Raw genomic sequence first — 16,168 nt, forward strand, 5'->3', positions numbered from 1 at the left:
CAGCGGAAACCACAAAGCAGGAGGAGAAGCAGGGGGCGGGCACAGGAAGGGAGAGACCGATCGTGTCAAAACAAAGCAGCCCAGGGCCGGCTCCTGGTCCCCAGGCGCTGCAGCAACAGAGGCCAAGAGGCGCCTCGGCAGTGGCCTCGGTCAGCACTCCCTAACCTTTGATGTGCGCCCAGGTCACGGGGGGCTTGTGGACGGGCAGCGTCACCTTCGGGAGCTGTGGGGAGAAGCCTGGGGCTCCAAGAGCCTGGAGGCTGGTCTGGGACCACATTTCCATCACAAGGGTTTAGACCCAAACCCCCAAAAATCAACATGCGCACAGTCGTGAGTGAGGACATGTCCAGGGAGAGCTCCGAACGTGTGTCCCGCCTTCTTCCCTCTAAATACGAACCCAGCCCTTCTTTCCTCCCAGCCCCATCTTCACCAGTGTTTCCCCAGGGGACTGTCCCCCTCCGTCATGCTCTTGAGGCTTCCTTATACCCAGAGCGCTCCGCAGTGTCTTCAGGAGTAGTGAGTAGCGAGAGTGAGTCCTAAAGGAGAACCTAAAGCCACCTGACCTGAAACCTAGATGTCCCAGATGGGATGTTCCAATGGAATCCATCCCGTTCCGCTGGGAGTGCCCGCCCCACTCCCCCGCTGCCTAGACCCCTGCTCCCCCGCATCGCTGAAGGTTTGGGGCCATGTTTCTCCAGAATCCATCTCACAGCCCATCTCCCCACCACCGCAGCTTCCAGATTCGAGTGATTTCCTTCATCGTTGGTCAGCCACCTTCACCCCACACACCTGCCATCCCTCATTCCTCCAAAGAACGGCTAACACAAGGTTGCCGCGTCTAGCAGATGTTTTCTAAGGTTTGGAGACTGCAGAGGATAGTAGCAGCCCAAAGCAGGAAACAACTTCAAACCCAATGTCAGGCGTTGCCATAAAATAACTGTATCTTCTACTTCCTACCACAGGGAACGCCTCCCCCTGTTCTGCCACCTGTCCCCCACCTCTGACCCCCGTCACATCCCCCACCACTGCACCTTTCTTCCTCTTCCTCCCCAGATGCTTTCATAGCTCCAAAACCCCTCCTGCTTTCTTCCCCAGAGTATGTCTCCCTCTTGGTTTCTCTCCCACCCCTGCTGGGGCCTTACCTTCCACCAGCAAGGTGCCAACAAGGCACTCACACTCCTCTGGGTACAAGCCGGCCCTCCCCAAATGCAGGGCACATCAGCAATCTTTCCAATAGCGTTCTGTCCCTCCCACCGCACAGTCAGAAAGGAACACTTGTTGCAAGAAATCAGCAAAATACATCCAACTCCCTAGCCCCGAACCTGCTTCCAAAAAGCCCATAATTCCACAGAAGCCAACATCTGCTAATATTTAAGCCAAGTGTCAAAATGAGAAACGTTGCTTAATAGATACACTTGGGGAGAGACCACTGCAAATCTTCATGCTTGTTTTCTTTCTGAATTCTTAATATACCCCCAAAGCATCATTCATCCCCCCCCCATCCATGGCCCTCCCTCTCAAACAGGGTTTTGTTTTGCACAGGCCCTCCGAGGGGAAAAAGCAAAATGAAAGAGCCAAACTCAGTCACCTCTCGGTAATTCCAAGTTGGTAATGAGCACGCCAGCCTCTGGGCTCCACTCCCGAGGGCACCCGCGGTCCCCCGACATCACACTCCCTCTGCTTATTTGTCCCAGCCCACATGTCTGTCTCCTGGGTACCACGGCGGGGAGGTGCGACAGCGTGTCCAAAAATGTCGCTTTCCATTTACCGTGTGTGGGTATCTGAAGGCCAGCATTTCGGAGGCCGCGCCCCGTAAACCAGCTCTCATCACATCACTCCCTGCTTAAAGCCCCGTGGCAGCTCTGCTCTGACGGCTGGCCGGGGCCTTCCAACCTATGAAGGGGCCTTGGGTGGCCACCGCATACAGCCCGGACACTCCAGCCAAGGTCGAAAGTGGAAGACAAGGAGCTCAGGGGCTGGCAGGTAGAAGTGCTTCACGGGCTCACGTGCTACAGCCCAGGGACCGAGGAGCCAGGGGTCTGGCGCCCCCTGATTCATGGAAACGGTGCCTTCCCCCCTCTACCAGTGAGAGCCCCCAGCGACCCCGGCGCCAGGTGTGCTGCCCACACCCATGCCCACGCCCCCAAACCCTCTTCCCCCATGTTTGACCCCACACTCTTTGGGTTCCCCCTAAACCTCCCCGAATTCTATCACAGCTCCTCCAGGCTCCTCTGCCTCTGCCCACCTCTGAGCGTGGGTGGCCCTAGACTTCAATCCAGAGCTTCTTCTCTTCTCACCGCCCCCCAGACCATCTGCGTAAAGTCCCAATCCGCACTCCCCTCCCCCACCCCACTTAAAAAATCCTTCAACTGTCCTCTACTGAGCGAGCACAAGACAAAGTCCAACGGACTCCGATCCTTCTTGCCCTTGCCCCTGCCCACCTCCCAGGGCCCCTCCTCCCTGAGTTTACACCTTCTGCGCCCCCTCTGATTTCTTCTACGGAAAGAAACAAAGCCACGCCCACCCGCTGCAGCCAGAAGGCCCAGACTGGTTTCTAAACCACACCGTTCAGCAAGCGGCCATTTGCTCCGTTCTTTGTTCCTGCCACCAAACTCCGAGCAGAAACCCAGGCAGCTCCCTGCAGCCTCTGCACCACGTGGGGACCCTGGTACTTAACACTCGACGGAGTAGTCGCTGTTCGCTGAGAACCGTTCCAAGTGCCTTCCTGTGAATTACTTTATATTAACCTCGTAAAGCAGTTGTGGTACCTTGTTACTTGCCATGATTATTATGTTAGTACAATAACGTAAGTAATAGTATTTGTGATTACCCCCACTGTATCGATGAGGGTCCTGAGATGCAGAAAGGTGAGGGAACATCTCCGAGGTCACACAGTTACAAAGGGGAGGGGGAGGGGTTCACACCCAGGCAGTCCGCATTCTTCATCACTGTGTGCGATACACCACCTTAATAAAAGCCTTTTAAGTGAGCTGATCAAATTATCCACTCGATTCTTCAGGGAGTGAACGTAAATGCTGTTACAGATCCCTCTAGACCTTGACGTGGAGACACATAAGAGGGTGAACTTGGAGCCCAGCGGAAGGGGGCGCAGGGTGAGAGGCCAGCCCAGGCGCAGACGTGGCTTCCCAGACATGCGCACTTCACCTGGGTCACTGAGACTCCCCTCCGCTGGGCAGGACACAAATAACAGGAATGTCATTATTCCTGTGACAAGAAGGGAGGACAAGCCAGGCCAGAACTGGCCTGGAGCCAGTGTGGCAAGTTCTAGTACCACTCATCAGGAATCACAAGATGGAGACAGGCGATGGCCTGCAGACACCACAAACCCAAAGGGCAGAGGTGAGGCCAAAGGGCAGAGGTGAGGCCAAAGACCAAAATCGGAGGCACAAGGTAAGGACAGGGCCCCACAGGCCGCTGGAGCAAAGATTCTGCCCGCCCAGAAAGGGTGTCATTGAGCAAGGACGCTGGTTCAGCCTGCCCAGCACCCAGGGGGAAGACGTAGAAGGTGGGCTTGGCACCAGCTACAGGGCATGGCTGCCCATCTCCCTGTGCAGGGGTGCCAGCCAGCAGCCGACTCAGAGTCCCAGGGCCGCACCTTGAGCCCCATTGCCTGCATTCTAAATACTGTGTGAGCAGTAGGTGAAGGATCCTGCCCTTCCAGAGGAGCTGAGGCATCTGTGAGAGGTGGAGGTCACCTTACGCCTGAGTCTCTAACAGAACCTCCATCCTGCAGCCCCCACTGGGCTGGGACCAGCGCACAGTGTGCTTTCCTCTGGAAGGAATGTCGCGTGATCGCACTTCCCCTTCAAAAAGCCCGAGCCCAGCACTCACCCGCATGGGCTCGTCGGGGAACCCAGGTTTGCTTGGCCTGTCCCTGTCCTGGCGCCTGGACCGCAGAAGCTGTTTGGCCTCCTTTTCCGTCACAATCGGGGAGGCCCCTGAAAAAGTCAGGACGGGGCCTTAGGGACGCTGGGGGCACATGAGTTCACAGTGCAAGGCGAATGATTAGCAAGTTCAGTTTCAGATCAAACACAAAAGTTCTTTCACGGGGACCTGTCCCAGAGGATTGTGGCATTCCAGATGGCTCGGGGAGGAATTCTGAATGGTTTCTAATACCGTTTCCTGGGGACCAGCCGCATGGCTTAAACGTATGCACCCATCGCAACGGCCCCTCCTCTAGAAGTGGGTGTTCATTCACTGGTTTTTAAATCCCATTTTCTTCAGTTCTCTGGTTGGTGTGTTTCCCATCGCTTAGGTTTGCTTTGCTTTGTGGGACCTTTTTAAATCCCAGCACGTTAGATCAAGTTACAGTTGTCATTGGAAGACCCTCCGTGACAACCAGATTATGTTAAACTTGATCATCGCGCATGGTCCCTCAAAAGAGATATTGTGATGATAACATTATATTAAGTTTTGATAATCACACACAAACTCTAAAAGATATCATCAAACATGTCTACCAAACGTTGGAAATTTCATATGAACTCTAAAACAATGCCCAGTTAAAGATTTCTCAGCATTTTTGAGAGTCAGTGTTCATACACATTGAAATATTTTTAAAAAGACTATTTTCCCTAATGATGGCAATTCTAGGTGTCTGCTCTAAGCAAAAAATATTGAATTATTATACATTATTCATTTATATATACTTACACAAATAACATGCATCCTATTTGAAATGGAAAAAAAAACACCTTAAAAGCATGAAATAGACTTATTTCAGTTTACCGTGTGAACATAGAAATACGTTTCTGGAGCCCACGCTCACCTGAGGGGAAAGCCAGCAAGGCGAGAGAGAGCGTAAGCACAAGCAACATCTTCATCCTGCCTCGGTCCCCCTCTCCGCCTGCCGCCTGCCGCGGAATGGGTCGCCCCCTCGGGGAGCCAGCCTACTTGAAGGAAGCGGAGTCCAGCCAGAGGCTTGTTTGTGCTCTGACAGCACTTACCATGTGACGCTAAGGACATCTGACGCTGCGTTTTTAATACGACCACGAAAACATTTTCCTCTGAATTCCTGTAAATGTTCATCCTGGGGCAGGAAGCTGTCCCTCTGTTACGACTTTCAGAGCTTGAATCTGAGAAAGCGACAGGTGACATCCACGTCACTTAAACAGATAAATACACACATCGTCATCCAGAAGTTCGAGGTTTCATCGGCAGCTTCAGTGTAGCACCCACTGTTTCACTGCAAATTAGTCATCTCTTAACGACTGCCTATGTTATGACATTCTCCCAAAGCCCATTCGCCCATCTAATTTGACTTTCTCAATAAATTCAGAGGCAGGCAGGAAACTAGCAAGGGGCATAAAGAGGACGAAAAAATATTTTTAGCTGACTTTGAAGCCAGAAAAGAGGTGAGGCCCGGGTTCCTATCCTGGCCTGGCCTCTTGCTAGCAACATAACCTTCGGTGAGTCACTTCCCTTTTCCAAACTTCCGTTTCCTGTAAAAAAGGAGGTAACAGCACCTATCCTGTGGGGTGTGATTTGAGTGAGGGATGAGGGATGAACCACACGGCAGCTAGTACTGCCCACCTTTCTCCACCTCTGCTTCACAAATAAGAAGGTGAGATTCAGACAGGCCAAACCACATCCAAGGTCACACACTATGGATGCCGAAGCAGAGCCAAGTTCTGTGTCTCTGAAGCCCAGTGGCCTGCCTGTGAAGCCCCCAAAGCATCTGGTGCAATGGGCTGTCGGTAGACTGTACGCAGCCTTACTCCACACTCATTATTGTTACAAAGGATAAGATCTCAGTGAGCCAAAGTCCTTCTACACTTACATCACCTACCAATGTCACACAAAAGATTGTTAAATAAATGTATTATAAAAATATGCCTGGAAGGTATGTGGCTTTTTCTCTGGGATAAAATTCCCAGTTCAGAGACATAATCTGATGTTTCTGGGGTTCCTTTGCCGGCTCAAAAGAAAACAACGCCCTGCCTACCGTTGTCTGAGTTCATGCTAATGCTGTGTAACCGACACGAAACCTAAACATTCTGCTCGTGCTGCTGGGGTGACGATAGTCTGAAGGGCTTGCAAGCAAGGAAAAAACCCAGGCGCTGTTAGCAAAGTTGCCTCATGTGTTCGTTTGCCAAAATTAGACGTTTGGTTTTATGTATTCTGTCGCTGGTAACATCCTTCTGTGTTTATAAAGTTTTCGGTAACTGGAGCTTTAGGGGTATTATTTTAAAAACATGTATTTGTCACATGAAACGTGCTGGTTTTTTCAGATGCATTGCCAATGTGTTAGCTTCTTTTCCTCTTTGTGATTGGATCAGACACTGACTGTATTCTTTTGTTATATTGAATAAACATCTTCTGTGGACCAGAAAAAAACTTGGACCTAGCTACAAGTTTCTAGCATCCAATGGAATTTTACTCTATTTTTTAAGTCAGTAACTTTTGTCTACAGCGATGCTTTCAATAAAAACACAATGCAAGTCGTAGATGCAAAGCCACATGTGTAGTTCACATTGTTCTAGTAGCCACATTTTTAAAAATTAAAAATCATCAGGTGAAACTTTGTGATATTTTACTTCATGTGAAATATCCAAATATTATCATTTCAACATGTAACTAAGATAAACAAATTATTAATGAGATGTTTTACATTATTTTTTTTGTACCAAATCGTCAAAGTCCTGTGTGTATTTTACACTTACATTTCAAGGGCTCGATAGCCACACATGGCTTGTCAGCCACACTGACCAGCATTGGGTCTAGATCCTCCTGTGACTTCTGTCACCTCCCCTGTCCAGGCTGCTGTCACCTCTCACCCAGGCTCCCGAATGGCCTCCCGGCTTCCCTCCCTGTTCACTTCAGTCCATTCTCCATGCAACAGCAATGACGATCGTCTGAAACAGAAATGTAATATATAAACTGGGCCACGTCCTTTATCTGTGTAAGAATCCTCCTTCACCTTGTCACCTGTCTGAGCGTGTGTTCACTGTGCTGTACACGGGAAATGAATACCAAGAAAGCGTGAAATGCAAACTATAAGTGAAAAATAAAATAAAATAAAAATTTTTAATTTAATTATTTTTCAAGTAGTTTTCTCTTTTACTTCCATCCCAGCATACCCCCCTGTGCCCCCCACCTCCCTCCCATTTCCACCCCCCTTTAGCTGTTGTCCATGTGTCCTTTATACTAGCTCCTCTAAATCCCTCCCCTTTTTCCCCTGAAATTCCCTCCCCTCTTCCCTCTGGTCACTGTCCCCCTGTTTTCTATTTCAGTGTCTTTGTTTTTATTCTGCTTGCTTGTTTGTTTTTTTGTTTAGCTTCCTGTTAAAGGTGAGATCATATGGTATTTGTCTTTTAACACCTGGCTTATTTCACTCAGCATAATGCTTTCCAGTTCCATCCATGCTGTTGCAAAGGGTAGGAGCTCCTTCTTTCTTTCTGCTGCATAGAATTCCATTGTGTATATGTACCATAAAATAAAATTTTTTAAAGAAAAAGAAAAAGAAATCTGACATGTTTAAAAAATAATGAAATAAAAGTCAAAAATGGTTTGTTTTTTGAGTTTTCCATCTAGTATTTTTAGACCGTTACTGAGCACGGTGACAAACTGGGGAAAGCCAAACTGCCAATAAGGGGACGATGCTGTGCTAATTTGGGGGTGAACCTAATGAGGGCTACATTGACCAAGTGTAGTCAAATGTACAAAAGATGTTATTTTGTGCTGAAGTTTGAAATGCCTTATTTATCAGAATGAGGCTTACTGGTCTCCTTTGAATATTACCCTTATTTGCTGTTGTGGAATAAAAACCATTTTGAACAGAAAAAAACGGGAATACTTCTTTATTTTCTCACTGGACTTGGAAAAAACTCAGAACTCTTACCGTGCACTACAGGACTCTGTACTGAAAGAGACTTTGCCTGGGGCGACGGACACATGATGCTGTGTGCAGATGATGTTTCATTGAGTTGTCCACTTGAAACTATGGTTTTGTGAACCGATGTCACCCCGATACATTCAGTTTAAAAAAGCCCGTGTTCCCTGTGCTCCTGCTGTCCTGTGCAACCCCACTGGGACCACTCCCCTCAGCTCACTCCAACCTAACCACACTTCGTTTGCTTCCCACTTTACAAGCTCTTTCCACCTCAGGACCTTTGCACATTCTCTCCCTCTTTCAATGACTGGGTCCTTCTCATCCTTCAGGTTTCAATAGGAAGGTTCTCTTGCTCAGACAAGCCTGTCTTTACCAGTCTACTTGAGGAAGGTTCCCTGCCCCCACCACCATTACTGTCCCTCTCACAGCACTCACCGTAATGTGCAAATATTGTTATATGTTTACTTCTTTAAATCTGTCTCCTCCACTGGACTGTAAGCTCTAACTAAGTTTGTATTACTTTCATAATAGGAAGGAAGGGATGGAGGAAGAGATGGAGGGAAGGAGGGAGGGAGGGAGGGAGGAGGGAGGGAGGGAGGGAGGGAGGGAGGGAGGGAGGGAGAAACCTCTAGTGCACTGGAGAGACACTAGTGGAGAAAATGAGGGGCCTGCATCCTGCCTAAGGGTGCTGGTTCGAGGTTTCAGATGGAAAGAGCCCTTCAGGTATGATACTGGCATGGCCATTCAAAAGTCCTTTGGCTGGGTCCCAGAGGATATTGTCCCAAAAGGGGAGACTATAGGAAAACTGCAGAAGCAAAGTCATTGTCGTGAGTGTCACTCTGGTGGGGAGAGGTCTCTTCTACCCCCTACCCTTGCTCCCAGGAAAAGCCACAGCCCTATCAGTGAGACGCGTCAGCAAGGCTCACAGAAGACGCAATGCCCAAAAAATCCGCAAGGTGGCAGGGTAAAGAGCAGAACCAGGGACGACCAAGGTCAAGGGGAAGAAACTCAAGACCACCAAGGTTAACTATTCTAGAAGTTGCCAGGAATCCACTGGACGTGGGGAAAGATGGTGTGGCAGTGCCTAAGACTGTCTTCCTATGGTTTTAACTGATTTGAAGGTCTTTAAGGGTCAGCAATGAAGCCGACATCGCCGAGTCTGCACATTGTCACACTAAATACTGTTTTAAAAGGGTAAGACATGATTTCAAACCCTGCGAGGTAAAGAAACTTCAAGGGCAAGGCAACAGTCAAATGCATCCCAAGAGACTTCTCATGTGCCCATATTCTTTAGGCCCGGAGTCTATTAAATAAGTTCTAACATCCCCTTTTGTAGTTGTTTTTATCTGTTTTTATTGTCTACCTCTCCCACTAGCCTCTAAACTCTATATTTTTACAATGCGGCACACATAATTCTTCTATAATTTTTATAATAGTAACTCCATAAACTGCATGTACATACACACACACTAACTTACAAGCATACTGGGCAGGCAGCTGTCAAATGTGGGCAGCTGTGGCCGATTGAATTCACAGCATCAGCTCTTCATCACGACATCAAGTCACCACCATGACATCCCCATGCTCTTTGCCATATAACTTGCCCCTTCGACCTTGGGCTCAACCAAGTGACTTGCTTTGGACAATGGCACGGTTGCGGACACGACACAGGGGTATGAAGTGTGTTTGCACAGTTAGATGTGCCCTCCTGCATTTCTGCCATTGCCACCAAAAGAGCCGCCCCACCACCCTAAATAACTGCTGCCCCTTCACGCTGAGGCTCCGAATGAACTCGCGTGGAGAATACCTGAGCCAGGAACTGAGTCTACACGGTGTGCCGCTTACAGTAGAGCCACTCACACCAGCCCAGCCCAGCCCCGCGGATCCCCAGCTGCCACAGCCTGAAGCAGAGCTTCCGTCCATCTGCCGACCCTGGAGATTAAAGCGCTGTTACTTTGAGTCACTGGGTCTGGGAGTGGTTTGTGGCACGGCCTTCCTCCGACGGTGGCTAACTGACAGGGGGTCTGCCGGCATGGTTAGTGTGTCCAAACCGGGGGCTATTGGGTCTAAGTTAACTACAGCAGCCAAGCGGACAGACGCTTCCTTCAAAACTGAGTAACGATCTACGTGTAGGTCGTGTGGCGTGATGGTGAAGACTGTGGGCTACCGAGTCACCCACAGACACGGGCTTGCTCGAACCCTGGCTCTGAAATGTATCACCTGCGTCACATTGGTGTAAGCTGTGACATTGGGCAAACTGTCCAAATCCCTGTTTTCTCGTTTACAAAGAAAAGAATGGTAATCATAAAGCTGAACCTCCTAAGGAATTTTGAGACTTAAAAGAGAAAGCACACATCAAGTCCGTGTCAAATGTAGTAAGGACCTAGCACTTGGAAGCCACCACTGTTGTCACTGTTACTATTATTCCTTCTCTCTGTGGTCACCCTTTTTTGTATGTGCATAGGCTCCCTTCTCAGATACACAATAGAAAGTCTGTCAATATCTTTTGAATGACCAAACGATAGATTCATCAAATACATAGTAAGATCTATGCTTTTATATGTTGCTGAAATAAAAATACATCTTTATTTGAAAAGAAAACCGAGCCCCTTCTAAATATGAGTTGATTTCCCCCTCTGGGTTCACACCCAGGTCCCTGGGTTCCCTTTCCCTTTTCATTCACTTCCCATTCTACACAAACACACAGTTTCCTGTTTGGAGCAGCAATACAATGGCAAGATGGCTTGGCCTTGCACCGGGGCCCTTCTGTCTGCAGCACGCTTCCCCAGGAGGGCTGTCGTTTCTGCTCTGGGCCAGGACATTGGCCTAAGTCTGCCCAGCAGGGAAGGAGAGCCAAGGGCATCGGGTTCCTGATGGCAGGTGCCAGACTTCTCTCCAACCCAAACAGGAACGACAGGGGCACTGGCAAAGGTGTGGGGCTGTATGTTGGTACAAATAAACACACGAGGGGAGTGGGGCATGGACGGGACACTTTGTGGAACCACCTCTAAGGCTACTGTCATGTTACATTTCCTTCAGGAAAAGGGTTGTGCCTTTAAGTGGGAGAGAAAAGCTGTAGTTCTTCAGGGGAAAAATACTGAGACGTGTTGTTTTTCTCTGTGGGATCACAGAGGAGCTGAGCTTCAGAGAGATTGAGAGACACTCCAGCAATGGTTCTCAAACCTTCAGGTGCACTGGAGTCAGCTGGGAATTCACGAGACACCAGAGAACCGTGGAAGTGGAGGACAAGGACAAAAGCAACCAAGGGAAAAAGCAAACTGGGGCCGAGGTGATGCCGGGTGAAATGGCAAATGACTGGACAACTAACCAACCACGTCCTCCAACAGAGAAGAGAAATTGTTCTGCTCTCACAAAACGTGAGCAGAATGCTATAAAAAGGAGTATTCAGAAAAGGAATCAACAAAAATGTGTTCAGAAATTTTTTATGTAATATAAAATTCAATAAAAAGATTTGAGATTAGAGCTATGAAAATTTTTTCAGAAAAATAAAGCAAAAATGAGAGCAAGAGAGATTAAAAAAAAACAGAAAAAAATTTTTAAAGAGGACATTTATCCAAATGAGTTGAAAACTTATGTCCACACAAAAATCTGCACACAGAGGTCCACAGTAGTCTTATTTACAACTGCCAGAACTTGGATGCCACCAAGATGTCCTTCGGCGGGTGAATAGATAAAGAAACAACCCAAACAATAGATTATTTAGCACTAAAAAGAAATGAGCTATCAAGCCACACACACACACACACACACACACACACGAAGCTTAAATGCATATCACTAAGTGAAAGCAGTGAACCTGAGAAGGCTACATATGGGATAGTTCCAACTATACAATATCCTGGAAAAGACGAAACAGTAAAAAGGTCAGAAGATCAGTGGTTGCCCAAGTTTAGAGGGATGGGAAGGATGCATAACTGGGGGACAGAGGATTTGGGGGGCAGTGAAACTATTCTGTACGACATTGTAATGACAGATACATGTGAGTACACATTCGTCCAAATCCATGGAGTGAACACTAATATAAACTACGGCCTTTGAGTGACAATGCTGTGTCGATGAAGGTTTATCGGTTGTGACAAATGTACCTCGGGTGCCACAGATGATACTGGGGAGGCCATGCATGCACGGGGCAAGGCACCTATTGGAACTCTGTGCTTCCCTCTGTATTTTGTTGTGGATCTAAAACTGCTGTAAAAACAAAGTCTGTTTTTTTTAAAGGGAGAAATAGAGAGCCGCATCCAGGTCTGGCATTCACACAACACAAGTGTCAAACAAGAGAACACAGACGATAGAGAAAAGCAAGTCAACAAAGTGATTCCAGAACTGGACACGACCCGAAGGGACCCAGTAAACCCGGCAAACCAGGGGAGGGCAGACTCCCACCCAGGCTCCACTCTGTGAACTTGCAGAACACTGGAGAAAAACCGAAGGTTCTACAAGCTTCCAGAAGGCAAAAGCCAGTCCTATCCAAGGGAGCAGGAATAAGAATATTCTGCAGCAACACTAAGAACAAACAGAAACAAAGCAATGCGTTCAAAGCTGTGAAGGATTTCCCCAACCTAGAATTCTACCGCACATAAACAGTCAAGTGTGGAGGGTGGAATAAAGAAATCTACAGACACGTGGGACCTCAAAATTATGCCTCCCCTGTACCCTCGCTCTAAACGTTACTGACAGATGAGCTCCACAAAAACAAGAGAATTTACCAAGAAAGGGGAAGCCACGAGACCTAGAGAAACAAGATACAAACAGGAGAGTGATGACGGAGCTTCCAGGACGACCACTGCGCTCCAACGTAGAGGGCGGGTGGTCTGGATCGGCACCGCAAGGTGCGGAAACGCTGAGCAGAGGCTGCCTGGGTCAGCCCGGGACAGTTTACACTGTGCTTGTACTTTGTTTATCTTGATGACCATTGGCTGGTAAGACTCCATTCCCCCAACCCCTGGATCAGCAGATGATACTCACTCCTCCCTGAGGGGTGTGCCATGTGGACCTCTTCCTAAGAACTTGAGGGAGGTCCTAATGAGCTTAGAAGGCAAAATAGAAAGCAACCCCTCTCCCAGCCACGGTTTTGCCTGATGTTCAAACCACAGCCCTGCCCATTTGTCCCCACTGTGATTAGCAATCTTCCCAGGACCCTGCCCACTGATTTCCCTGAAGGCTGAGATCCCGACTCTGGCCCACCCCCCACTCAGGGAGCCTTTACGCATTAGTGGCTTCGCTGCTACTTCCTGATGGGGCTGGATTTGGGTTTATTTTTTGAAGCAAAACTATATTGTTCAGGGAATACTTTCCAGGGTGGTAAAACTATCGAGAAAAGCAAGATAATGAAGGACACAAAAATGAGAATAGTAATTTCCACATGGCAGGAGGAGGGGTAGCTTTCAGATGGGCACAGGACAAGCTCCCAGTGTTTTTTTGGTTTTTTTTGGGTTTTTTTTGATAACTTACTTTTTAACAAAACAATCATTTTGCTCTCACCTAGAGAATATCATAAATTATGATATTCTTAGTGAGTGGCAATGTGATTAAATGTGCTTCACTGTTTTTGAAAACCCTGATTAGCATTCATTCAGTGATGCAGCAATTCAGAAGCCTGGTTCTGAGTTCATGTGCTCTTAGTACTTGGTTTCATGGTTCTGGTCACTAAAAAGGCACAGAAAGACACATGGATCCAAACGGAGAATAGGCATCATGGGCTCCCCTTCCGGTTCCAGCCACCAACTATGCAAAGGGTTCCCGTACAATGTGACCAGCAAATGCCCATCCTCCCTGGTGGCTGTTGGTTTTATCTTGTTCACTATTTGGAAAGAATTGCAATGTTATGTTTTCAACTCAGAGGCTCAGAACCCACAGAACTTATGCATTTAGGAAGACTTGAAGTCTGGTTAGGCAGGTGTACATATTTGCCAAAAATCATCAAATTATACCTTTAAAGTGGGTGCCCTTTAGGGTGATTTGATGCTGTTTTTCAAGGGACTGCAAAGTTCAGGCAACTTGATGGTGCCCTGATGGTTCACAGATAAGCTTCAGACAGGATGCTCCCTGGGAAATCCTGGGGAGTGGGGAGGGGGGGTGCCAAGGCTTAGGGAAAACTCAGGCAGTCATCTAGATGGTTCTCTCCTGTCTTGAGTAGAGCAGAGTGTTCCCCTTTCAGCCCAGGAGGCCTTGCAAAGCAGAGATAAGGCTGGTCTGCTGAGGGAGCCAGGAACAAACCACACCCGAGGGGCAAGTGCGGGAAGGGCCTTCAGCGTGTTGAAAGTCAGGACTTTCTGGGGCCATGGTATGTGAGTGTCTCTGTGTAGCTGTGATTTTCTGAGCAGGTTTTCCTTTGAACTGGAGCCAGCATTTGTGCAGACAGAGTGGCATCAGCTGCTTGAGATTCTTTCCCCGCTCCTCACTGGTGTACCTGGCTGTCACGCCAGGTTCTGAAGGCCCCTTCTTCCTGCGTGCTATCTCTCCCCAAAGCCAGTGTTCCTCAGGGTCCCCTGCAGCAGGCAGGACCCAGGGCACTCAGGGTCTCTGCCCAACCAACTTCCCCCTGGGCCGCCCTCCCTCCCGTCTCCTCCTCCTCCTCCTCTCCCGATGTCCAGTGAGTTAAAACCCGTGTGGTGGGCCCATGGGTGTTTACTTTATTACTTTTTTAAAACTGTGCACATGCTTTCTAAACTTGTTGTATGTATCATAAATTTCACAATTTAAACCAAAACAAGTTTTAATAAACACATAAAAGAATTACCCAGGGAAACTAAAGAAAGAGATAGATTCTTAGCTTCACTACAATTCTGATTCCAGAGACTTGGTCAAGGCCTGGTTAGATGGTGCTGCCTCGGGGGTCGAAGACCACCTTCAGGCACCTGCCTCGGTTCAGAGCATCACAGGGTTTGGCATCAGACTGACTGGGTTCAAAGCCCCGACTTAGCTGACTCCCTGCCGTGTGACATCGAGCAAGTCTTCTTCATTTGTAAAATGACGGTGATAAACTCCATACAGTGCCTAGGACCTACTGATCAGACAACACAGGTTGGCTATAATAATAATTAGTATTATTACCTTTATCGGACTAAGAGTATTTCCCCAGATGTGGTAATATCTATTAATCTGTCCCTATACTGATAAATTTTCCTGATGATTTTCACTTAGCAAAGAGAGACTATTACTGTTAAAAACTTTTCCATCAGTTTCACATTTTTTATATCCTTCGGCTAAATGAAAATCTGAGGAGAATACCATAAACACAGTAGTTACATGAAATAGCAAAATATTAGAAACAAATAGCCAACAGAGGTAAGGCTGCATATACTGTGAACTGTGGAGGCAGGAGATAGTCAGGAGGGAGGGAACTCTGGAGGAGCCCCAGGGCTAAGATAAAGGACTTCATACCAGCCAGAGACACTGTTCTAAGTCCGGTTGTTCCCGCTTTCTGGAAAGGAGCTGAATCATGGTGAATTGCAAATGCACCCACACAGAAGATGCTACAGGACCTCTGCTTCATTATAAGAGCATTATGACAAATTAATATTGTGGGGGCCCCTTCCCTGGTGGCTGACCAAGGAAAATCATGGGAGACCACAGGCGCAGTAGCTTTAAATATTATATAACTACTTCTACATGTGCAATAAACGCCCACCAAAACTAGCCAGTAAAGATCTGCCCTGTAAGAATAGAACCCCTCCAGCCCCTGAAGTCAACCTCTGCTTGGAGTTGGCCTGTTCCTGTGTCCTGTGGAGTGGACTATCGCCTAATAAATCTGCTCTCTCTCTTTCTGCTATAAACTCCGTGTGTTCGGTTTAATTCTTGGTCTGCCATCACCAACAATCTGGTTACCTCTGCCCACCTGTGACACTATCATAATGTAATATTAAGCAACCATTAAATACAAATTTTAAAAACATGTAAAAGTTATTTTAAAATGCTAAATGAAAAAATAGCCAGATAGAGACTACATCGCCCATATGACCAAAACTATGTATACAAAAAAATAAAAGTTTCCTTAGAAAACAATAAAATAGGCCAAGTGTTCAAACATAGGTTGTCTTTGAGGTGAGAGATTGATGATTGTTTTTTCTTCCTTGTTACTTTTCTGTACTATCCACATGCTCTATAACAGGATTTTTTAATCTCACTTTTTAAAACTATATTCCCTTGTTACCTTTTCAAATCTAAATTAGTTTGAGGGCTCTACCTCAACCAGGCTTTATAAAAAACACTGACATTTCCATACACAGTGCAAGCTACCAAGGCAGAAGAGAGGCTTCAGGGACCTCCTTCAATCCCCCCGTGTCACCCACCAGG

General features: G+C 47.6%; 1 protein-coding gene across 5 annotated transcripts in view; it reads right to left on the reverse strand.

Moving 5' to 3' along the window:
* Positions 1-16,168, reverse strand: part of CUNH17orf67 (chromosome unknown C17orf67 homolog) — a 29,913-nt gene that overhangs the window by 12,593 nt on the left and 1,152 nt on the right. For 3 of the 5 annotated variants that reach the window (XM_053655969.1, XM_053655968.1, XM_053655959.1), the window contains exons 2-4: positions 6,684-6,875; positions 4,968-5,096; positions 3,853-3,959 (exon numbers count right to left, since the gene is read on the reverse strand). In XM_053655969.1, coding sequence (XP_053511944.1) covers positions 3,853-3,959; positions 4,968-5,096; positions 6,684-6,735 — 288 coding nt within the window. In that variant the 5' untranslated portion in view covers positions 6,736-6,875. Of the gene's footprint in view, positions 1-3,852; positions 3,960-4,967; positions 5,097-6,683; positions 6,876-9,659; positions 9,785-12,579; positions 12,705-16,168 lie in introns of those variants that run through there. The other 2 variants (XM_053655963.1, XM_053655966.1) reach the window with 2 other exon arrangements.

This window comes from Artibeus jamaicensis, unplaced genomic scaffold (genome assembly GCF_021234435.1).
Source record: "Artibeus jamaicensis isolate MK-2021 breed Jamaican fruit bat unplaced genomic scaffold, CSHL_Jam_final contig_1998, whole genome shotgun sequence".
Lineage (NCBI taxonomy): Eukaryota > Metazoa > Chordata > Mammalia > Chiroptera > Phyllostomidae > Artibeus > Artibeus jamaicensis.